This window comes from Hoplias malabaricus, chromosome 12 (genome assembly GCF_029633855.1).
Source record: "Hoplias malabaricus isolate fHopMal1 chromosome 12, fHopMal1.hap1, whole genome shotgun sequence".
In the NCBI taxonomy this organism is placed as follows: Eukaryota; Metazoa; Chordata; class Actinopteri; order Characiformes; family Erythrinidae; genus Hoplias; species Hoplias malabaricus.
In genome coordinates this window covers 2,610,126-2,634,901 of record NC_089811.1, presented here as the reverse complement: position 1 = coordinate 2,634,901, position 24,776 = coordinate 2,610,126, and the positions used below count along the sequence as shown (strand labels likewise).

At 40.8% G+C, this 24,776-nt stretch overlaps 1 protein-coding gene across 1 annotated transcript in view; it reads left to right on the top strand.

Annotated features, from left to right (window-relative positions):
- The window catches only part of calcrla (calcitonin receptor-like a), a 55,335-nt gene that overhangs the window by 21,114 nt on the left and 9,445 nt on the right, over positions 1–24,776 (top strand). The window contains exons 2-9 of the mRNA XM_066640969.1: positions 11,439–11,522; positions 13,371–13,524; positions 16,786–16,902; positions 20,119–20,231; positions 21,863–21,954; positions 22,031–22,157; positions 22,271–22,424; positions 23,433–23,493. Coding sequence (XP_066497066.1) covers positions 11,457–11,522; positions 13,371–13,524; positions 16,786–16,902; positions 20,119–20,231; positions 21,863–21,954; positions 22,031–22,157; positions 22,271–22,424; positions 23,433–23,493 — 884 coding nt within the window. The 5' untranslated portion in view covers positions 11,439–11,456. The remainder of the gene's footprint in view (positions 1–11,438; positions 11,523–13,370; positions 13,525–16,785; positions 16,903–20,118; positions 20,232–21,862; positions 21,955–22,030; positions 22,158–22,270; positions 22,425–23,432; positions 23,494–24,776) is intronic.

Sequence of the window (24,776 nt, the reverse complement as noted above, 5' to 3'; positions counted from 1 at the left end):
AAATGGCAGCTGTACAAATTAACGGTGTGTGCAAAATGGGTGCACTTTAAAGTATCTTAATTAGGTAATTATATGATTTACGACAAGGAATACTTTTGAAATGTGCTCTCTCTCTCTCGCTCTCTCTCTCTCTCTTCCTCTCTCTCTCTCTCTCTTCCTCCCTCTCTCTCTTCCTCTCTCTCTCTCTCTTCCTCCCTCTCTCTCTCTCTCTCTCTCTCTCTCTCTTCCCCTCTCTCTCTCTTCCTCTCTCTTTCTCTCTCTCTCTCTCTCTCTTTTTTTTCTCACTCTGCATTGCATCACCAGTCATGTTCTCAAACATCTGCATGACTCTGTTTTCTTTTCTCTTGTAAATCTCCACATCTGGTGGTGCCCAGGGCGCAGTGTGAGCCGATGTGGGCTCGGGTCTCATGACCAGATAATGGATGTCAGCTGCATGGCTCAGAGAGCCAAAGTAAATACTGCTTGCTAGGATCAGAGAAAGGCTTGAGGGTCATGGCATAGGTGGACTTTGATGGAGTGATAAAATTAGCACAAACTGGAGCCCACCGTATCGGTCTCTGCTGTAATACCAGGCATAACACAATGGCCACATCACTGCGCTGATGTATACAGTGAGCTTTTAAAATGAGAATGCACACTGTAAGATGAGCCAGTGCAGGCAGAAATGGGAAATTAAATCTTTATGTCACTTTAATTTGATTACATTTCATTGTGTAGTGAGTTTTTTACAAACCCAGAGCAAGTGGAAGAGCCCTGTTACAGAACATAATCAGTGAAATCCTCTTAAAGGAACACTAGGTAAGGTTTGGTGTTTTTGCTCCTGGCTCAGCTTACAGGTGCAAAGTTTAATTCCTTTTTTTGCACCATTCAGGCAGTAAAAGCAGCAGGGGTGGTGGTTTCCTACCCTCCTCCCAATGTTACACAGTGCAGTTTCTGCACTGCTGAGACCGGAGTACCAATGATAGAGGCTCTGTTCTCTCTGTTACAAGTCAGTGAAACATCAGAATGATTTTGAAGCTATACTATTAAGTTAAAAACCTACCTAATGTTACTTTAAATCTAGTAAATGTATAGCAAGGTAACAACATTGTGTTAGCAATAGCTAGCTAGCCAGATTGAACTACTCACAAATGTTGGTCGTCTAAAGGACTTTTGGTGAAATCTGATGTGACTAAACAAGTAATGTATGATAACTAAAAAAGACTAGGGTTCCCATTTGGAATCCATTAAGGAACTTTTACTGATAGTAAACTGCTGTATATATAGTGTGACCAGACGTCCTCTTTTACCCGGACATGTCCTCTTTTTTAGACTTAAAAAATGTCCGGCCGGAATTTCACAAACGTCCGGCATTTTGTTTTTCTAGAGCTTACATAGAACTTCGAGAAGTTTCGTTCACAAACTAGTCCCGCCCTCCCCTACTCCGATTGGTTCGCTTGAGTGAGAAGGGAGCGTGGTGAAGTAGCCTAAAATCTTCTGATTGGACGGTCTGACTGTTGAGCTACCGTTATTGGTCGATAACCTTCTCTGTAACCATTTAATTGGTCAGTCTGCACGTCAGTAGTCCTTGTTTACGTCAGGCAAAGCTCAGGTACCTACCCTCATCTCGAGCAGCTGTGTCGAAACGTAAATGTAAGTTCTCGGATTAATTAAAAAAGAAATACCCGTGTTTTCCATGTGTAGCAAATAAAGGTGTAAAGGACCTAAAAGCACACATAGGTTCAGCTAAACAACGGCAGGGAGGGGCTTGACCTCATGACCTCAAAACTCTCACTGTGGTGGTACCTTGTTAGCGTCACTTAATCACTTTGCTTAGGGAACATAAATGTACCGTGATCTTACTGTAGATTTGAAAGTTGCATCAACTCTGGGATTTTCATTTTGTTTATCTGCTGAAAACAGAATCTGCTTCTAACAGTTCTTTCTCATGGAGAACAGAATTTAATGTACCACATTAAACCGGGAACACAAGGGAACACAGCTGGACTATACCATCACTGGTGGACCTTCTGAGGGGACATTTACGTTGTCTGTACCTGTAGTGAATAATGTGACTGTACAGTTACTTCATGTCTAAGAGTGTAGAAAGAGAATGGCGTATATCACAGCTAAAATCATTTATCTATCAATTATTTATTCGGTTCCCATAAAAACACATTTTACACGATCCATTTTAAAGTCTCGGGGGGGGGGGCCTTATAAAACTATAATTTCCAAATGTTAAATATTAGTCACAGTTTGGCTCTCAGCAGCCAGTTCTTGGTTGACTGCCAATGTCCTTTTTTTTTTGGTGCCTGCTCAGATATGAGCCACTTCTAGCACTGACACAGCTCAGCTGGTCCAATGCCATTATGGCCAAAATACATATGAACCACACATTGAACATGCTCATTTAGCTGACACATCACAATAGATCTGACCCACTCTGGCAAAGTTATGGCTGTTGTGACCGTTATAAAATGGATGCCCCCAACGAGACATCCGCCTGACACCGTTTTTGGTGTTTGAGTGGTCCTCGTGGCGAGCAGGGTGAGTCAACTCAGGTGCTGTCAGTGCAGTTGGTTTGTGGGTCTTGACAAGGAAGGATATGGGCCAAACCAGAACCAGAAGGTTTTTTCTATCTGAGTACTTCCTTTTCTCAGTGAGAGCTCCTTGACCGCATTACATTCTTTTTTGGCGGTTTATTTTTTTCAGTCCTAAAGTGAGATTGGAGCGTGATTGTCTTTTGTCTGAAAGATGAAAGCTATAAATATTGTTTGGGACAATGCCAGTGATTTACAAGGTGTACAGGCCATGCTCTGTGTTCAAAAGAACTAGGTGTCCACAACTTTGGACATTTGGCTCAAGACCAGCAGCATCCATTAAAAGCAGTATTGCTGAAGAATGTTTGAAACATCAGAGTGTTGTAGGATTGTTTCTTGCATGTTCTATATTTAACCTGTGGAGGCAAAGAGCACAGCATCCTGCACAGTGATTAAACATTTAATGTGGGAGTGACGGGCGTAAATATTTCAGGAGTTAAATAATAGAGAAGTGTATGTGAGAGACTGAGTCAGGGAAGCGTCTTGTTCAGGTCTCTGGAGACACACAGGGGTCATTTTCGTTCATGCTGCTAATTTACACACTCAGCTTTTTCACATTAATTCTGTTTACTGCAAAATGTGATACATGTTTCATCAAAAATGAGCCAAGGAACGGCATAATGTCGCAAGATTTAAAGGTGCCATCGATCATTTTTTAACCAAAAAGATGCAGTCCATTTCTATTTACGTTTTTTTTTTCTAATAGATTATTAACTTGTATATGCTCCAAGAGTGTGGCCATGTTTAAATAGGTTTTATTTCATGTCTGATACATCCCAGGCCTTTAGGTGTCAGAATAAATGTTGTTTCATAATGGGAAGAGGGACCATTGGGGCAAATGACTGATGGTCCCTTTAGAGCTAGAGCCTCAGTCTGATTCTGAGGATGGAGATCAGGGCTGATACAGAAATCTGTTTTGGAATCCTCATCCTTTTCTGACCGTTATGCACTTTAATTATAATATAATAGAACATATGTAGGCTTTTCACTGGCCCCCTACTGGCATAATTAGCTTTTTGATTCTGGTGTAAATACGCTGATAGAGGAGTCACGGCGCGTGCATATTCACTCCACACAGAGTGAAATTAATCAATGTAGAATCATTCCATGACCTGCTCCGTGTCTCTATGTCACGTTTTTGCCACGTTCCATGTGTTTCCTTGTCTGTTATGTACTCTTTCAGCACATGGGTCTGTTTTGTTTTGTTTTTGTCTCCTCCCTTGTCCTCAGTATTCCCAGGTTGTTCTTGTCTCTGTTTGGTTTCTGTAGGCTTTGTCTGGTATTGTATGTGAATGTGCATGCATGTGTTTGGCCCACATCAGTTCACGGGTTTATGTCTCTACAGTTTTATTTAAGTTTATTATTGTTGTGTTTTGTGTCCTGCTCTTGTTCTTTTTCATATTCCCTGTTATTACTGTCAATTAATTATTTGCGTGTTCGTCCTCTCTCCACTAACCCTGACACTCTACTCATTGTAGAAACCATGCACTAGACTTTCACTCCTGTTGGGGGCGCTGTGCTTGTATCTGCGTGAACTCAAGAGATGAACCCTGGTTTTTTTTAATCAGAGGAATGATAAGCAGTCAATGTGTTTATTATATTCCTGTTCATGTTGTTCAAAATGACAGTTTCTGATGCCAACGAATAAACATTTAGGAATGTCTGGCTTTCTTTGACCAAAGTCAATGTACATCAAAAACACACAAAACATCTGTCAGACATCATGCTGTTAACAGAGTACAGGAGAGGAAACAACAGAATGGTGGTCAACAAGGACACTACGGAAAGGTTTTAATGGACGTTTTCCACAGTTTGTACAGTTGCACTCTCCATTTATTTTACTCTAAAGGAGTCTGCTGAATTACCGTGTTGTAATTACATATTGGCTATTGCTGCAGCAGAAGGGGACAAACAACCTATTGATTCCATTAATTTCTGATGAAATACTGAGTGAATGGGTATTGACAAATGTTTGGCTGCATAGTGTAGTACTAAAGACAAAAAATAATAATCATTCTGAAATATGTAAATATGAATAAGCAGTGCTATCAATTGTATTTAATAGTTACACGATAATGTAAACAGCAAATTTACCAGTGTTAAATTAACATTAAACTAACCCTAACCCTAGTGTTAAAGTAACACTGTGAACACTGTGTTTATTTCAGTTCAACACTGGCAAATTTGTTTTGTACTATTCTGATCATAAATCCTGTCCTATTACCCATATATTTGCATAACTATGACAATTCCAAGTTCATATTTATATATTGTATAATATTTCATCAATCTTTGTGTTACATTGTAGATGTGCAGCATGTTAAGCATTGAGAAGCATTGTGTTGACTTCTCTATTGACTATCAGAGATAAACCAAAACAAATATTACCACAGGCGGCTGTTTGTCCTCTACTCATTATCTCTTATCTTCGCTGCACAGTGGCAATATTAAAAATAACAGAATAGTGAAATAACATGGTATTGACCCTGGAGCCCTGGGTTGAGGCTCTGGAGCTGGAGGATAAGTCTAATCTCAGTGGATCAGACTGTGAGAAGGTTCTCTGAAAGATGTGGGCACTGGAAATAGGAAGAGGGTTTAGGAAAGTGGCTTGGAATAGGACAAGGTACAAACATCCTGTGGTCAGCAGGCGACCGGAGGATGTTTACTGCACACAGAGCTGTGTTCAAAGAGGAAAAGAAAGAGAAAAAAAGTAAACAATAGGAGGTAATTGCAAAAGCTGTGAATGTACATGGACAGGGGACTAGCAAAACACTCTCATCTGTTTACGCATAGAGCTGTCAAGAGATTGGACACACCAGCCTGTTATTTTTAGTCCTTATAGGTGTTTAAAGAGAGTTCACATTTCCAGTTTTTATGGGCAGTGTTCAATGAGTAAAAAGAGTGTAAAAGGACCCCTCAAAATAAAATCAGTGTTCCATCTTGGTGCCTTAGGGATTACGCTATATTATTTTTTCTTGGGAAAAATTGCAATAAATAACATATAGAGAAGTACACAACTACTGATGTAGATTATAAATGTAGTGTAAATTTAGTTTTATGAAATGCAAGTAAATACAGAAATATATAAATTAATATAGAATCAATATTCAATGAGTAACGCAAAACAAAACACTTCTGGCTGAAACTTTGCAGATTCATATAGGTTTTTAGAACACACCAAGTCAAAAGATTCTATACAAATATGTAAAAATAAAATTGTATAAAGGTTTTAACCTACACACTATTTAAATGCTAGAGTATCAATAATGTTTTTTCAGGGATGAATATGCTTTTAAATAGTTTATTTTTGTTGGCATTACATTTTAATGCTGTTTTTAATCTATGAAATTGAAGTGGCTTAACCAGATTTAAAAAAATGTCTCATGCAGCAGCATTAAATTCAGGTTCTTCTTGCAATAAGTGCATATGTTGCGTTCAGCTTTTTGCTTTTTGACAGTAAAACCATGAGCCTGAAGTTTTGCTAAACCTGATACCTACTATTCCTACAGTTGTAATGGCTATGAGTCCAGAAGTAGAGGATTAGGAGAAAGTGTTTCACTAGAAGCGCTGAACACCAGTCATTTGACCACAGTGACGGAAAAAAAAAACAACAGAAAAACCTCCCTTCATGCCTTTCCCACAATTATCCTTTTTATAAATTAGCCCTAAATTCTTGAAATCATTCATGTAAAGGTGAGCTTAAATTGATTGCCGCCAGACTTCCCATCAGCAGAAAGCAGTAATTCTCTTTTTTGTGAGCAGCTGTCTCAAATGCTTGCTTATTCTAATCCTCTGTTTTTCAGACATATGATTAAGATATTAAGCACACAACACAACACATATCAGAACGGAAATTTATCAAAGCAGTCCCTGATTATTTAAATATATCTGTGGTTAAATTGTAAAGAGACACTCTTCAAAATGAAAAAGAGCGTGGGGTTTGTTACAGTTCCCCATTCAAACAAAGATGGTAAAGTGAGTACCAGCATGTCCCTGTAGTCTCCCTGGGGAAGGATTACATGTTTCACAGTTGTTCTTGTTACCTATGTGTAAGGGATGACGGTTGTGTTTTGGGAAGATACTCAATGTTCTTGTGTGTATGTTATGTTTGTGATTCCCAGTGTTGTGTCTGCTTCTGGCATGTGCTGGGTGGGGTATTCCTGAGCCTTTGTAAATGTTGGTGGTTTGCCAGGTTCAATAAAAAGCAGTTAACTCTAACAATTATTGTTCTTGTTTCCTTTTAAATACCAAGGTTTATTGCTACAATAAATCAGCCAAGATTTAACAGGTGAAGTAAAAATAATTACCTACACTTTCTGAAAAAAAGGCATGGTAGAGGTGCATTATTGGTCACTAAAGGTACAAGTAGTGTAAACGCACATTTGAATGTGCAACAGTGATTTTAAATTCCAGTTGTGAATATTTATAACGTGAATATTTGTAAACATTCATTAGAGTATTTTATAAAATCCTGGAGATGAAGCGGGGCGTATTAAATCATTTATTAAGTAATTCATTGTCTGTAACCTGTGACTCAACCACTTCAGGGTTATAGTGCATATGTCATCAATACAACTTAAAAATCTATATTTATTACAGAATAAGGTACAGTTATGTTCCCTAACTAAAAGTACTGAGGGTACCACCACATTGGCAGCAAAGGTTACCACCACAGTAACTGAGAGTGTTCATACAGTGAGGACAAAGTAGTTTTAAAAAAGTTATATTTTTAAAAGTGAGTGCTAAGGGGACAAATTCTACTACGACCTGAGCACACAACAGTGAGGAGCTCTGGTTTTTAGCTGTTTTTGCTCGGTTCTCTTTCTTCTTATTTCTCACTTTCTGTATTTTTACACAGTGCTCTTTTTTTCTCCATGCTTGTTGTTTTTGTGTTCTGACATAAATGTGGGTCCAGTGTTGTGACTGGACAGATTCACAACAGGAACCAGGACCGAACTTTAGACCAAAATACACATGTTAGTAGCTGCATTCCTGATTGTGATTGGCTGTGATAGTACAGAGAACTGGTCACTGCTTTTCAGCTCCGAGAGCCAACAAATGTCACCCCAAGGCTGTGGACGTTGTTCATATTGCATGAGGTTGCAGTCGAGGAAATCATGTCCATTTCCATCATAAATACCCAGCTGAGAGAGTGAAGTGGAGTGGACCGTGACGGATGAGAGAGTTACTGTGGTCCTGTATCGAGGGCAGAGGGAGGGGTGGAAATTACCCAGAGGATTCAGTCTGTTATGATTGTTTATAATCGCTGGAATAATTGCCCTGGAGATGCACTCCAGCGCTGAAGAAGGCAAAGGACATTTCATTGGTTTTCTTTGGTTTCCATTGAGATGTAGTTGGTTATTTTCAACAAAGATTCTTTTTCACATTATGAAACACCCATTACACTGACATCTAGTCACATGGAAATGTTAGAGCTTTAGTGCTGATCAAAGTGTGACATCGTAGGGCAGATTAAGGATAATCTTATGAGATGCACGTTACAGAAAAAAAAGTAAAATGTACAAAATGTAATAAAGTTTTGCTACATTGTGGTGGTAAAAACGACTGACAGCTCCTTTAACTACAGACATTCAAATCACAACCCAGAGCATTGATCCCCAGCTGAAAGAGATTTGTATTCCCACAGGGTCTGCTTTTGCATTGCAGAGCGTCCTAAGAAAATTGATTCTGGTTTGCATTCCCTGTGAAATGGAGTGTATTCACATCCCACTGAGAGCTATTTTGCATCTTGGGGAGTGTAAAATTTCCCGCAGTTAGTTCAAACACAAGTGTGAGTGAGAAACACAGGCAGCTGAGGGAAGGTTTGGCACTGACACGAGGACGTCCCATGTCTTCCTCTTTAGTGAGGACTTCCACATTACTGACAATCTGTTCAAACACGCTGAATTATTAATGCGTCCTCCATCTTTCTGCCGTCCCTGAGGTATATGTGAGTTGTTATAAGCAAGACTCCAGCTCTACACAGGAGGGAGGTTTGCTACACAAACAGACCCCACTATTAAAAGTAATGCTGACTGCTGTTAATCTGGTAAAAAATAGCCATTTTATAAAAAGACCGGCCGCTGTGCTTATCGCAAATGAAGCTGATAACAGAACACATTTGGTGCCTGAGGTTCACATCAGTGGTTTCACTCTGGAGCTAGCAATGTTTGGAAGCTTATAGCATTTTTAGCATTGTGGCGCTTAAGTACTTGTGTGGAGTTTGATAAGTCGTCTTAATATAATCCACAAAAATATATATTCATATTTTAAGACATTATGATAGTAAATGTCTAGGTATTTTGTTTTGATTTTGTTCTGGTGAGAAGTGAGTGCTGCAAATTCAGGATATATATCACACCTCCACGAAGGCAATGTTGTTAGCAACGCACTAGCCTGCTAACATTAGTGATATGACTAATAAGTCTTAGATTCATGATGTAATTATAATGTTGACTGATTAAAGACATGGGTATACTAAACTGAACACTTAAAGGTATTCATTAAATATAAGAGACAGAGTTAGTAACACTACTTACGCTAATGCTAATCAGTCTGGAAAACAACATGGAGACATTTTAGCTCTCTCCTGAGATGAACTAAAGCAGTGTGTAAGATTACACTGCCAGATTTCTCAAGGCAACTCAGTTCTCTGGAGTGCCACGCAGTACCTTTGGGATGAGTTGAAATGGTGTTTTGACACAATACTAATAATGCAACATCGGTATATGACCTTGGTAAATTCTGCCATCAAATCACAGCAGTGTTCCATCATCTTGTGTAATAAGCAATAAGGAGATGTGACAAATCGTTTTTAAGATGAGAGCCAAATTTCTCAGCTTGTTCTCCAATACTTGTTCATGGCTTGGCATGTATCTTTGGGTACAACACATCAAACAGGCTTCAGTGCAGTCTGCTGTGGTACATTGTGCCCTCAGGGTCCACTCTCTGTCTACTGACAGAATGTTTGTACACTCTGTTTTGTACACACATGCTTTATCTCCAAAAATGGAAAAGGAAAAAGAAATAGTTCAGTTGTGTCATGGACATATCTCTATAATCATTATACAGAAATTGAAATTTGGTTTGCAAATACTATATGTAGCGTTCCCTTGTCACTCTTCTGGCTTACCCTCTGCCTTCCTGATAGTATGCACATGATATGGGAATTCATGCAAGCTGAGGTGATTCATCCCTTAGGTTTATGATGTAAGAAACCATGGTCGGGTTCAAAGCGGAATTGTTAGCTTATTTTATTGATAAAACTCATTGCTAATTTGTTGTGATGCGTTATGATATTATATGGAAATATATCAGTATCGGTAGATAATTACTGCTGCAGACACAAAGCTGAGTAGGGCAGAGTATCCAGGGCGTTACAGCAGAGTGATTTATCTGATCAGATTCTTTGCACAAGTGAAAGGTTTTAGAAAACTATTTTTTTCTCAGGTGGACTAAGCTGCTGTGTTATTCAAGCCTGAACAGCTTGGGTGGGTTGGGGTTATTCCATTAAGGCCATCAAGGGCCAGATTAACAGTAGTGGAGCTAACTTTATTGCACCCGTGGGGACATTATATTTCAGTGGATAAAAACAACTGAGGATTACATAATGTTTTCAGACTTTCTTTCCTCCATTCAGTTTAGTCAGTGCATTGATCAAATGACAATTACAAGACGTTTTGTTCTCATGTAGATCCCTAACCATCAAACTGTGTGGTCACCGTTTCTGGGACTGAATGTCCAGCTTCACACTACACCACAAATTTAAACAGATGTGAAAGATGGATATTTTTTATCTCGTACACAACTCCTCTCCCTGCGTCTCACAGCATTTACATGCATAGAAGTCCACAACCTCTTCATGTCAACAGGTAAAATGACCCCACTGTTTCATAATGAGGGGAAAAGGGCTGTTAGCCATGTTAGCATTTCTAGCACCCTGTGTAGTGCAAAATTTAGGTCAGAAAGTGTCTGTATTCACATAGTGCGCTATATATTTATAAAACCAAACTACTTCATGTCAAACTAGTGCACTTGTCTAGGTGCAGTTATGTTAGGTTTGTAATCTGGGGAGTGTAATATGTACGAAGCATGGTACTGTTAGGGTCAGAGCCTTAGCCCCTCTGCACTGACTGACAGAATTAAACAGAGCTCTGATTACTAATGTGATGCAGATAAAATTGTAAGGGTTCCTCATATATTTCTTTATCTTTATCATCTACAGAAGAATTTAAGGATTTGAAGAAACAATAAAATAATATAAACAACCCAGTTTTTGTTTGATTTGTGTGTTTATGAGTGATGAAAAAGTGCTAAAGTTTAGCAACTATTCACAGTGAAATAATATGAAACATAGCTCCATTTTGACAATTGTGTGGAATTTAAACATCATTTTAAGATAAAAAGGCAAATGATCATATGGTCATTGGTTTATTTAACAAGACTAGTCACATTGTAACCTCTTTTTAGCTCAAATGCAGTTAATAACAATGTTATGAGTCACATAGTGACGCTAAAGTAAAGCCGTCTGACTTGAACAATTCATAGATTTAGGGAAGTTGTGTAACGTTCACTCTCAACTCATGGACTATATATATACAGTGAGGGTGAGAGCAATGGGGCGTTGCCTTAAATATCCGGAGTTTCTCTTTAGTGTCTTCCCTCATGTCACATAATAAAGAAAAACTGGAGGTCTTCTTTATATCTCAGTAAGTTCTTTTAGGCAACAATGAGATCCGATGGAAAATAAAAGACAAGGGGCCGTTCTATCCTCCGTGAATACAGGCTTAATGATGTTTATGTTAATTACATGTGAGGGTTGTGCGCTGATTTATTTTCTGCCTCATTCCCTTTCAGGTCAGTAAAGAGCTGGAGATGCTGAAAAAGAAAGCTGGTTGGTGCTGGACACTCTCTCTGGTTCTGCTCTCTACTATGGCTCAGGTAAGGTGTCCCTATTTATTATCCATTGGTTTTGAGTAGAAATGAGTGCTGTGAATGCCAGCAAAACACAGAGAGCGAAGTATATTAATCAACTTTAGCATGTGAAAACAAATACTTGGAAATGATGCTAATGAAGCTAATGATGCTAATGATGCTAATGAAGCTAATGAAGCTAAGGAAGCTAATGATGGCCCAGTGCCTTCATTTACATATAACTTCACACCCAGGGACACATTTGAATATCCGATATACCTATTAACGTGTGTTTTGGGTCTGTGGGAGGAAGCAGGACCACCAGGAGGAAACCCAAGCTGGCACAGGACGGACACACCAAATCCGAACCAACAACCCCAGGACCCTGGACGTGTTACCTGTTACACCACTGTGCCACCCAAGTTTATATTAAACTGTTATTATTTCAAACATAGAGAAAATGATATAGTTTTCCATTATAGGCAGTACACCACATTTAGTTCATTATTGTTAACCAGTTATTTGGCAAATGATTCATTCTCCCTTCACGCTCCAATGCAGTTATTCAGGAAAGCAGTTTACTACCCATATTAATGAGAGTTCATATTCCAAAAATAGTTTTAAACATGCTCAAATATGCTATCACATTCTCCAGAATTACCAAAGTAGTATCTAAAGCCAGAGTTTCCAGTTGATCAACATGTACAATCCCCTCAGGAAAAACTCAAACAAAGCTGCCTGGTTGTGACATGTCCACATTTTTACATAACCGTGCGCCGTACAGTATCAGGAACTATGTGGCAAGATTATCTGTGATTACAACATTTAGTTTGTCATCCATCAGTGTTCTTTCATTACAGTAGGCAGCCTGTATTTCACAAATACCACACAGTAAGGAAGAAATGTACTAATGTCCCACTAAGGGTGGCACAGGAGGTAGTGTCGCTGTGAGTTGTGGGTCTGTGATCTCCGCATGTCCGCATGGGTTCTCCTCCCACTGTCTAAAAACACACAGGTGGATTGGTGATTCAAAAGTGTCTAGGGGTATGACTCAGGTGGGAGTGTGTGTGTGTTGCCCTGTGAAAGACTGGCACCCCCTCCAGGGTGTGTTCTTGCCTTGCGCCCCACCACGACCCATGAATGAATAATAATGAATAATAAAACCCACATATAGAGTTAGATATTAAGAGTTTACGTAAAAAGTCTACGTAAATACACTAAGTTAGTAATGAGTAAGTTCAGGCAGCCCACCCTCGAGCAATTGTTCCAAAGTTCCTTCAAGTTGTTTTTCACTGAACACTCATTTTAACCCTTTGTGTGGTGTTCGAGTGTGTGGGTCCCATATCAGTGTTTACTAACACATCAATAGTGATGAAAACCTTGCTTCATTTTTGTGAGTTTTGTAACCAAAATTGTAAGAGCTGGGTGGAACAAATAGGGTTTTTTTTTTCTTGAAAAAATATATATAAAGCTGTTTCTTACTTTGGTAAATCAGTTAAGGGGGAGTGAGGCCAGACTAATGCTGTTGAGGAAAAGTCTAAATGATGCTGATTTGTTTTGTCATACTCTGCTACTCTGCACTGCATTGTGGGTCCTAACGCTTCCTCCTGCTCCTTCAGTCCACAGCTAAATAAAAGAAAGTGTATTGCAGCCACATTTCTGAATCATGAGAAAAGCAGATGTGTGTTTTATGATCCTCTGTGACCTGCCGTGTGGAAATGCGTGTTCGGGCAAAACATGGATATGCTCCGCTGCATCCGGCATTTCATCTGTACGGCTTCTGCTTCACACTGCTGATGGCTTTACAAGTCACCAAGGCTTAAATGAACATAATCTAAAGTGAAACGTGGTGTGTGTGTGTGTGTGTGTATGTAGGTCACTGTGCTGGCCAGTCCTGAAGTAAACGAGAGTCAGATGCAGTCTTCTCAGAATGTGTACCATGACATCGGTGTCACCAGGAACAAGATTGTGACGGCCCAGTTTGAATGCTATCAGAAGATCATGAAGGATAATAATCAAGTCAGGAAAGGTATGACATACTCTTAGCTGATGCTAAGAACTAAAGGGGATTTGCATATTTTTTACAATTTCTGCAAAAATCAATGGTTGAGGGGTGTAAAGTGTCATTTCATTGAGTCGAAACATTAAAGGAACACTAGGTAGTATTTTTACATAACAATTACAGCTTCCAAATCATTGTGATGCACCAGTGAGCTGTAAAAGGGAGAACAGAGCCTCTCTCATTGTTACTCCAGGCACAAGCACGGCTGACACTGTACTATGTAACCTTTGGTGGAGGGTAGGAATCTACCCCCTCCCTCCCCATCCCCTTTTATTTCAGGACCAGGCTGTAAATGTGAATTAAACTCTACAACTGTAGAGGAGCTCAAATGTAAAAATGCCAAATCTTACCTACTGTTCCTTTAAGTTCAGCAAGTTGAAATGATGAGTTTTGCTGCAGGGTCCTAAGCATTAGCAGCCTATCATCAGAAGATAGTCAGTTCAATCTCTGGTGATAGCCATCCATGGCTGAGAGTCCAAAAGAGCACTGTTTGGGAAGGCTTTCCCCTCCCCCCCACATCACAAACAAAATGTAAGGCACAAGAGACCTGGGAAATAATTTTTCACTGCCCCTAGTGTTTGTGAAAAATTGGTCACCGGTGTGTGTGTGTGTGTGTGTGTGTGTGCAGAGAAGCAAATTCCCTAAAGGGATCAATAAAGGTGTTTCTTCTACTTTAAAATTTCAGCAAAATTCATGTGATGCTTCATTGATCTGTAATAGGTTGCTCCCCCGAGCTCAACACTGCAAAACCACTGCTATGTAACTTGTGGATGAGTGTAAAAAACCACCCACCCTCACTTTAATTTATAGGAAGGTGCTGAAAAAATGATTTAAACTCAGCAACTGTAGGGGGAGCCCATGAGCAAAAATACCAGATCTTACCTACTGTTCCTTTAAAGTGTAAACGGAAATGGAGATAGACAAGTCAGTCTCACACATTACTCTAGTGACCATGACATACGCCTTTCACGACAACTGACATAAACCTTATTCTAACAAGGCTGGTTATCATCAGGGCTGTTTTAGTCTGCTATGAAAACTAAGCCTTTATGGATATTAATGTATGTTTATGCAGCTCTCATTAAGCCTAGTGAATGACGACCTACAGTCTCACTATATCCAGTCTGTACGAGTATCATATCGCAGAGGTGTGATGCAGGAGAAGAGAAGCTGAGGTTTTCAGAGCTCCTTGTGTATATGCAAATGATGACATTAATTGATGTGGTGCGGTGTAATTAGCGCGGTGAGTACACAGTGGAATGAAAAGCCTCAGGTGAGAAAGTGATGCTCAGCGGTGGTTCGAGTGAAATTTACTCAAACTCTTCAGAAATGATGAAGCAGAACTATGGGGAGAGGTGGATAGTGATGATTAAAAGCCTGGTGGGTGGATGTGTGTGTGTGTGTGTGTCTGTTTAAAGCAAGAAAAGGTCCAAACAAATCAGCTGGAATCCTTTCACTAGAATAACTGATATTTCAGGCTCTTGTTGTTGTTTCTAAAGCCGCTTTTTGAAAGCTCCAAAACGTTTTAAACTCTGTATTAAATGGAGCAATTGTGTGGCAATACCATGACTTTTTGAGAAGCCTTCCCACCTCATGTGCCTTGCAGATAACACAGGATGTGTCCAAATCAATATTACAAAATCTATATGAAAATCCACAGGGAAAACGCAGGCAATTATGCAAATGAAGGCTTTGTCTGGATTCCTTCACAATCACAGAATGTTGTAATGTGTCACTTTATCTTGATGATGAACAAGTGGCTTATCTACAGACATTTAACTTCAAATTACACATAAACAATCACGTTCCTCCCAACACATCTTTAGAAGGGCAGTTTGTTAGTCTTTAAAATGACACGTCTTAATCCATAAACCATAGACTTTCTACAACAGATTTAGCAATGTTTATATTTTAACTTCAGCTGAAGCGCTTTAAAATTTGTGCTAGTGCTAGAGTGGTTTGAACTCCGTAAATATGTATTTGAATGTATATTAAATCTGGAGTATCAATTATATTAGAAGCATCTTTTGTTTTATCCCAATAGCAACCAAAAAATTTAATACAGTGGAACCTCTACTTACGAATTGATCCGTTCCGTGACCCGGTTCGTAAGTAGAAAAGTTCGTTTCTCGAGTCAATATTCCCCATTTAAAATAATGGAAAAGCAATTAATGGGTTCCAGCCCCCACCCCGAAAGTCACCCTTTTTACACTGATATATGTTTACAACACTCTCAAATTAGTAAAAAATACATGTAGCGTTACTAAAAATAAAAGAGAAATACAGTGGAAACAGTAATAAAAAAGAAATAAAAAAGTTGTAAGTGGTTACACATCGCTACCTTGAAGACGTGACGACTGGCTGGAGGAGTAACACAGGCACTGGCTGTATGACGGGAGGTGGGGGGGGGTGGAATAACGGAGAGTAGGCGGTGAATGTGGGGAGACGAAGCGTAGATACGGCTTAACTTAGCACAAATTTCAATGTCTGCTATTTACACTAATGCTAAATTGCTAAAGCTACAATGTGCTAATCTAAAAAGCTCACTCCAGTCTGGGGGGCACTGGGAGTCTCGCCTATTGGGGTCAGTGGACATTTCCAGCCGCCGGCTCGGAGGAGGCTCGGGTTCGTTTCTAGAGTCGTGGTTCATTGGTGGAGGCAAAAAATATTCAAATGCCCGGTTCCTATCTTGGAAAGTTCGTTAGTAGATGTTCCACTGTACATTCATTATAATACAGATCATATTAATAGGTTATTTTCAGTCATGTGATGTTATGTCAGCTTGGATACTATCTACCTACCTACACCTATATATTTATCTGTGCATGAGCAGAGACTTTTACATGGCTACACACACACATCTGGAAGCTAGCGAGCTAGTTGCATAAGAACAGAAGCGAATGTTACTCTGATACCTACAACAGCTCACACTGCTAAACAAAGAAAGAAGAAGATATAAGTAGAAAACAATGCACTGCAGTCCTCTATCCAGTGCTCTCTCTCTCTCTCTCTCTCTCTCTCTCTCTCTCTCTCTCTTGTGGACTCCTCCAGTTGTAGTCAGGCAGTGAGGGAGTGGTTTTAGAAGGAGGCCTGAAACGTAATTCAGAAGGGAGTTGGAATGTCTCTGTGTAAAAAAGTCAGGGATGATGCTTGAGTTGGGGTTTGGAAATGTGATGTTGCTCTGTTAGTCCAAGGCTAATCTAAGACCTGTGTGTTTGTTGTGTTCAGCAGCTGGACCGATGTGTAACAGGACATGGGATGGCTGGCTCTGCTGGGAGGACACAGAGGCCGGAGTGACCACTCACCAGCACTGTCCAGACTACTTTCAGGATTTTGACCCTTCGGGTAAAATAACCATTTTTACCTGGTTCTTAACAAATGGGCACAGTTTCTATGTTTGTTTGTTTTTAATAACAGTGGAAAATGTTTGATTATTTATATAACACTTTTCTCAAAGTGGGCAGCCATCTTGGATTCTGAATTCAGGCTTGGTGAGGCTGTTCTACTCCTATATCCAAGTTTCAAAGCAACACAGTATTCGTTCCCTAAATCATGGACAATTTGGACTGTAGCTGGTGACTCTGGACTGTCTAGATTCACTGTTTAAACTAATAGTGTGCCAGAAATGCCTATTTAATGAGGGAATTCAACTGCTTTAAGATGTTCTTGTGTCCACACACCTGTATACATGCTGTAGTAAAGAATGGCACACTTTGGAGTAGCTGCACATGAGCCAAGGTCACTATGCCCAATGCCAGTCATCAAGCAGACTGGCAAAATGCCTCAAGCACTGGTTTGTGTTTAGTGGAACTACATTCTCTCGAGAGAAATGGTATCATCCAATACCTTATGGATGAGTTGGAGTTGTGTTTGTGTTCTAGAACTAATCAACTACTATCAGTACCTGACCTCACTAACATTATTGTGGCTAAATCCCATCAAGTTCTCACTGAAATGTTCTAACACCGAGTATAACGCCTTTAAAGAAGAGGCTGTTGCTGTTTAAGGCAGGTGTTTTTTTTGTTTTTTTGTAAACTAACAAAGTCTTAACTTAAGAAGACACAATGTCCCCAGACTTCAGACTTCAGCAATTTACTGATGTGTGCTCTTGCATCCAGCCTTTTTATTCTCCTGTTTCTCTTTCATCATTTTCCCACTCTTTCTTTTATCTGAAATAGTCAGAATCTCCCCCTTCCATATCTCTCCCTATCAAGCTTTGCTAGGCTAAAGGCTAAATAGCTTTAAAGCTTTTGATCAAAGCCATTCTCTCTCATTTTCACACAAAAGAGATTGGTTTTTAAGTTAAACCAAGGGCCAGGTTTGGAAGATTAGCTCAAGTGGGACTCTCAATGTAATTTTGACCTCTGGCTGAAAGGAATCAAAGAATACTTATCTTAATGTATGTGTGGGGGAGGGGTGCATAATGCTGTACACATGGCACTCCCACAAAAAAATAAAATAAATAATGAGTGAAAAAGCAGATGAGAGCTTTCGCTCACTCTCACATCCTTCACAATGATGAAAGTGAAAGCTCCTGCTCTTCAATGAGCCATTTCAACAGACTCCTGAATGCATGTCATTAAAAATAATGACTCAGTCTTTTAAGGCTTTGGCTTCATCTTCGCACTTAATATCTCACATAGGTCTTTCACAGTTGTTAACTGTTAACTATTAACTGTCCAACCCCAACCATCATGATCAGAATAGTGTGGCTTTGCTGGAATGCTCATTAACAGGCAAGATCCCATTGGGTGACTAGGTAAAGCAGCAGCAGAACAGAGCCAGCTTAGACAAGTGAGTTTCATGGTCCAGGATATTGTATGGTCTTGTTGGTTGTCCAGCAACCAGTGTCTAAAACCCAGCTTATTGTATCATCACCATTGGACAATATCCTTGTATCTTCAAACTGCACTTTTTCCATACATTCATTCATTGTCTGTATTTGCTTACCCAGTTTATGGATGTGGTGGGTCTGGAGCCTACCGGGAATCACTAGTAACACACCCTAGAGGGGAGTGTCAATCCATCAATGCGCAACACACGCTCACACTTTCACAGCTACAGACATTTTTTAATCACCCAGAGTAGGACTTGAACCCACAACCCCAGGACTACCTGCAGTGCCACCATTCATATTATGCTTATTCAAATGTTTTATTTATTTTATTGTCCCCTCCAGGGTCCTGGAGGTTGTGGGTTTGAGTCCCACTCCGGGTGACTGTCTGTGAGGAGTGTGGTGTCTTCTCCCTGTGTCTGCGTGGGTTTCCTCAGGGTGACTGTCTGTGAGGAGTGTGGTGTGTTCTCTCTGTGTCTGCGTGGGTTTCCTCCCGGTGACTGTCTGTGAGGAGTGTGGTGTGTTCTCCCTGTGTCTGTGTGGGTTTCCTCTGGGTGACTGTCTGTGAGGAGTGTGGTGTGTTATCTCTGTGTCTGCGTGGGTTTCCTCCGGGTGACTGTCTGAGAGGAGTGTGGTGTGTTCTCCCTGTGTCTGTGTGGGTTTCCTCTGGGTGACTGTCTGTGAGGAGTGTGGTGTGTTATCTCTGTGTCTGCGTGGGTTTCCTCCGGGTGACTGTCTGAGAGGAGTGTGGTGTGTTCTCCCTGTGTCTGTGTGGGTTTCCTCCGGGTGACTGTCTGTGAGGAGTGTGGTGTGTTATCTCTGTGTCTGCGTGGGTTTCCTCTGGGTGACTGTCTGTGAGGAGTGTGGTGTGTTCTCCCTGTGTCTGTGTGGGTTTCCTCCGGGTGACTGTCTGTGGGGAGTGTGGTGTGTTCTCTCTGTGTCTGTGTGGGTTTCCTCCGGGTGACTGTCTGTGAGGAGTGTGGTGTGTTATCTCTGTGTCTGCGTGGGTTTCCTCTGGGTGACTGTCTGTGAGGAGTGTGATGTGTTCTCCCTGTGTCTGTGTGGGTTTCCTTCGGGTGACTGTCTGTGAGGAGTGTGGTGTGTTCTCTCTGTGTCTGCGTGGGTTTCCTCCGGGTGACTGTCTGTGAGGAGTGTGGTGTGTTCTCTCTGTGTCTGTGTGGGTTTCCTCTGGGTGACTGTCTGTGAGGAGTGTGGTGTGTTATCTCTGTGTCTGCGTGGGTTTCCTCTGGGTGACTGTCTGTGAGGAGTGTGATGTGTTCTCCCTGTGTCTGTGTGGGTTTCCTCCGGGTGACTGTCTGTGAGGAGTGTGGTGTGTTCTCTCTGTGTCTGCGTGGGTTTCCTCCGGGTGACTGTCTGTGAGGAGTGTGGTGTGTTCTCTCTGTGTCTGTGTGGGTTTCCTCTGGGTGACTGTCTGTGAGGAGTGTGGTGCGTTCTCCCTGTGTCTGCGTGGGTTTCCTCCGGGTGCTTCAGTTTCCTCCCACAGTCCAAAAACACACATTGGCAGTTGGATTGGTGACTCAAATGTGTCCATATACATATATATATATATATATTTTTTTTTAATTAATTAATTTTTTTAGTAAAAAAAAAATGCCACAATAAAACTGAGAAATCATATCCTTTAAACAGAAGAGCAGATTTTAAGGTGGAAATGATTTCATCCTCAATTTAAAAGGAGGACTAATCAATGTTTATTCCTTTAACAGAAATGGTCACTAAGATCTGCATGGAAAATGGCCAGTGGTTCCTGCATCCTGAGAGCAACCGGACGTGGACGAATTACACCAAATGTAATGAGCGCACTACTGAAGGCAGAATGGTACATCCAGCTACAGCCATCACTTATAAGTCTTTGGTCTCTTCAGTTCATGTCTAAACCATGATTTAGAATCCACATATTTACAGGTAAATGTAGCTTTAGATGTAGTGCCCAAGGATTCTTAACTGGACAAACCACTTCGTATACAGCTTGATTTTGTGTGTAAATATTTGATCAGATTGGTATTAGTCATTGCTTCTTTTTAAATGGAACATATTCTTTCATGAATAAATCCAGATAGAAACAGATCAGATGGACAGTGCGTGTAGAAACATGGGGGTTGCTTTAATGTTTGTATAGTCTCTGTATATATAAAGTGAGTCATCTGATTTCATGCCATTTTGAGGGGGAGGAATACATTTGTGGTGCACTGAGAAGAACAGATGACTACATTTAATTGATTAATATAACGACACCAGTGCTGCATTAATAAAACATACTACACACTGTAAATGAAATATTTTAGAGTGTAGATGAGCCATTCACAGATTCCATTCGCACAGAGCCGAGATACAATTTTAAATACGCTATTAGTTTTCGGAAATACGATTGTGCAGTGAAAACATACATAATTAACAACATAAATTCATGAATAAAGGACTGGCGCCCCCTTCAGGGTGTGTTCCTGCCTTGCGCCCAGTGATTCCGGGTAGGCTCCGGATCCACCGCGACCCTGAATGTATTCATAAATACATTAATTTCCATAATTATGATCTCCACAGTAATACATACATGTCTCTGGTGTTGTGGCCTAATGTAAAAAGAACAAATAATGAGCAATGTATTGTTCACATGTTTGGAAGAGCGCTAAAACCAGAAAAACAAACTCACTGAACTCAGAGAAGCAAAGGAACTGAATGAAAACGGCTAATGCTTTACATTGGATGTTGGAACATGTCTTTAAGGATATGATGGCCTTCAACCATTAGAGGATTTATGGGGTTAAGTACTGATGTAAAGTGTTATAAAACAGTGCTCATCATCACTGAACCATGAACGTCAGCTTGAGTCCATATATAACCCATCTGTGGCAGTAAACACACACTAGGAGCAGTGAGTGCACACACCCACACACACACACCTGGACAGCCACCTCAGAATCCAGGGAGCGGTAGGGGTTTGGGCACTTTATTCAAGGGCAATTAAGCAATGGATGTTAATGGAGGGGAAACCACTGCTTTTTCACTGCACAGCCCCAATTTAGTTTTTCTCCCGGTCTTGTGGATTGAACCTGTGATCTATTTCAGTCCTATACCCATTTCTCACACCTTTAGGCAGTGGCTGATCCCATGTTGGGGGATTAATTCCGGATCACAGACACCATTCTATCTCATCCTAATGATACTGGGAGGAAGGGGCTGTTGTTGTATTGTTATTAATGAAAACCCAACTTAAGCTGTCGTGACGTTATACAGATTAGATGTGGCACTTGATCTGAAAATGTACACTGGCAAAAAAACAATAATCAATCGTATATTATCAGTTAAGGCATCTGTGGTCTTTGGTGGATGTCATACTCCTAGCGGCGTTCGTCTGCAAGCTGTTTAGGTGAAGGGAGGACACAGGAAACTATGGAGGAAGTTGTTTATAACATTGGTAAACATCCGTTTTCCCTCTTCTCCCTCTCTCAGACTGCGATGAACCAGCTGTACTTGGCTCTGATAGGACACGGGCTATCACTCATCTCCTTGTTGATTTCCCTGGCCATATTCTTCCATTTTAGGTAAGTGCCAAACCCTCTTAAAATCAGCTGTAGCTTTGGACGAAGTGTGTGTGAAAGTTGTACCTGTTCCCCACAGGAGTCTGAGCTGCCAGAGGATAACGCTGCACAAAAACCTCTTCTTTTCCTTCGTCCTGAACTCCATCATCACCATCATCTGGCTCACGGCTGTGGCCAACAACCAGGAGCTGGTCCAGCAAAATCCAGTAAGAATACACGCTGCTAATGCTGTCAGCCTAAGCACGAGTGAACTTGATCCGCACTCTGCGTCATTACAAATGTGGTGACAGCTCACTTTTGGAAATGTTTCCCTATTCAGACCAGCTGTAAAGTCTCCCAGTTCATCCATCTGTATTTGTTTGGATGCAACTATTTCTGGATGCTGTGTGAGGGGATCTACTTGCACACCCTCATCGTCGTTGCTGTGTTTGCAGAGAAACAGCATTTAATGTGGTACTATCTTCTGGGATGGGGTAGGTTCTTTTTCATTCTGTTTATTGCAGTCAGTGTTGGTGTTAGAAATGTAAATACTGCCCCGGCTAACACACAAGGTACCCATACTATTCTCTGATTTTCACTGCATCAGATGAAATTCAGGAGACGTAAAGAAGTAAAGACAACCCTTGAGCAGTTACTGAATCCCTGGCTTTGCATTTAACCCATCTGTGGCAGTCAACACACACACACATGCTAGTGGGCAGCCACCTCTTGGAGCAGTTGAGGGTCAGGTGCCTTGATTAAAGATATTTCAGCTGTGGATATTGAGGGAGGAGAATGTGCAGTTACTACAGTCTCCTTATCCCCAATTGTACTTTCAGTTAGAAGCCCACTAAATTCTAAACTAAAGGACACACTGCCCATATGTATCTGCTTGCAACTTTAAAAAAGACATTGTTAAGACGTTGCTTTATTAGCTTAGAAGATGCCATATTAAATTTTTGATTCATCTCCTTTGTTTGAAACTTCAAAATAGTGAACACTAAAGCCCAGCTGCTCAGGTTTTGTTGGTGTGGCATTACTGTAGACATCGTCCAATGAATGGTCCTCTTGATACTGTGTTTAATAACTATTGACAAAAGGACATCAAGTTTGAAGTGTGTATTAAATGTGAAACACAATGCTATTGCTAGCAGTATCAATATTTCCACATACTACACTGGACAGTGCTAGTGGGAAAAATATAATAATAAGTTCAATGCATATAGCGCCTTTCCCAAACCCCAAGGACACTTATATATATATAAAATGTATTAATCAATGAGCAGCAAACTAACAAAAGCAACAGTACCTTTAATCATATTGAAAGCATAATTTAAATATAATGCTTTTAAATGGGAAAATATTTATTTAGGAATTTACGTCACAAAAGTATGTCATTAATCATGATTCATTATATTAATCATTGTCTGTAAGTTATGACTAAAATGACATTGCAGCTTCCAATGGTTAATAATGCCTTTCAATATAAATATTTTGTGTAGGTTTCCCAATGATACCAGCAACAATACACGCCGTAGCCAGGAGTTATTACTATGATGACAAGTGAGTATTCATTAAATCAACTCTAAATAAATAAATAAAATTAAGATTCCTATCATTACAATGGGCACCACAATGGCACTGCAAACATTCTCATGGTCCTGGGTGGGATCCTCACCTCTGGTCACTGTCTGTGAGGGCTATGGATATTGTGTTCTCTCTGTGTCTGCCTTGGCTTTCTCTGGGAACTCCATATAGCTTCCGCAGTCCAAAAAAGCGTGTTGGTAGATGGATTGGCTGTGTGAAATTGTCCACAGGTTTGAGTGTGTGAGTGACTGGGTGAGTGTGATGCTTTATAATACACTAGCTTCCTGTTCAGTGTGTGTTCTCACCATACATCCAGATATTTCCGTAGGTCTGCAGACTCAACATCAGGAAAAACTGGATACAGTAGATCATCTGTAAAAAAATGATTGTATTATTGAATGACTGCATTTTTCCGTTCTTAATAAAGACTGTGACGTAAATGCGACACAGATAAGATCCTGAATCAACGCTCTCCTGACTCCGTGTTAACTTTTTGTGTTCATCTGAAAAAAGCAGCTTGTCTAAATGCAGAAGATATAAGCTAATTACTGTCCAAAACAAAGCCTGTGGTACAAAGACCTTTGTGAAGTGCTCGTGATAATCCTTTCCATCCATCCATCCATTATCCATCCATCCATCCATCCATTATCTGTAACCCTTATCCAGTTCAGGGTCACGGTGGATCCAGAACCTACCTGGAATCATTGGGTGCAAGACGGGAATACACCCTGGAGGGGGCGCCAGTCGTTCACAGGGCAACACACACTCACACACATTCACTCACACACTCACACCTATGGACACTTTTGAGTCGCCAATCCACCTACCAACATGTGTTTTTGGACTGTGGGAGGAAACTAGAGCACCCGGAGGAAACCCACGCAGACACAGAGAGAACACACCATACTCCTCACAGACAGTCACCCGGAGGAAACCCACGCAGACACAGAGAGAACACACCACACTCCTCACAGACAGTCACCCGGAGGAAACCCACGCAGACACAGAGAGAACACACCACACTCCTCACAGACAGTCACCCGGAGGAAACCCACGCAGACACAGGGAGAACACACCACACTCCTCACAGACAGTCACCCGGAGGAAACCCACGCAGACACAGAGAGAACACACCACACTCCTCACAGACAGTCACCCGGAGGAAACCCACGCAGACACAGAGAGAACACACCACACTCCTCACAGACAGTCACCCGGAGGAAACCCACGCAGACACAGGGAGAACACACCACACTCCT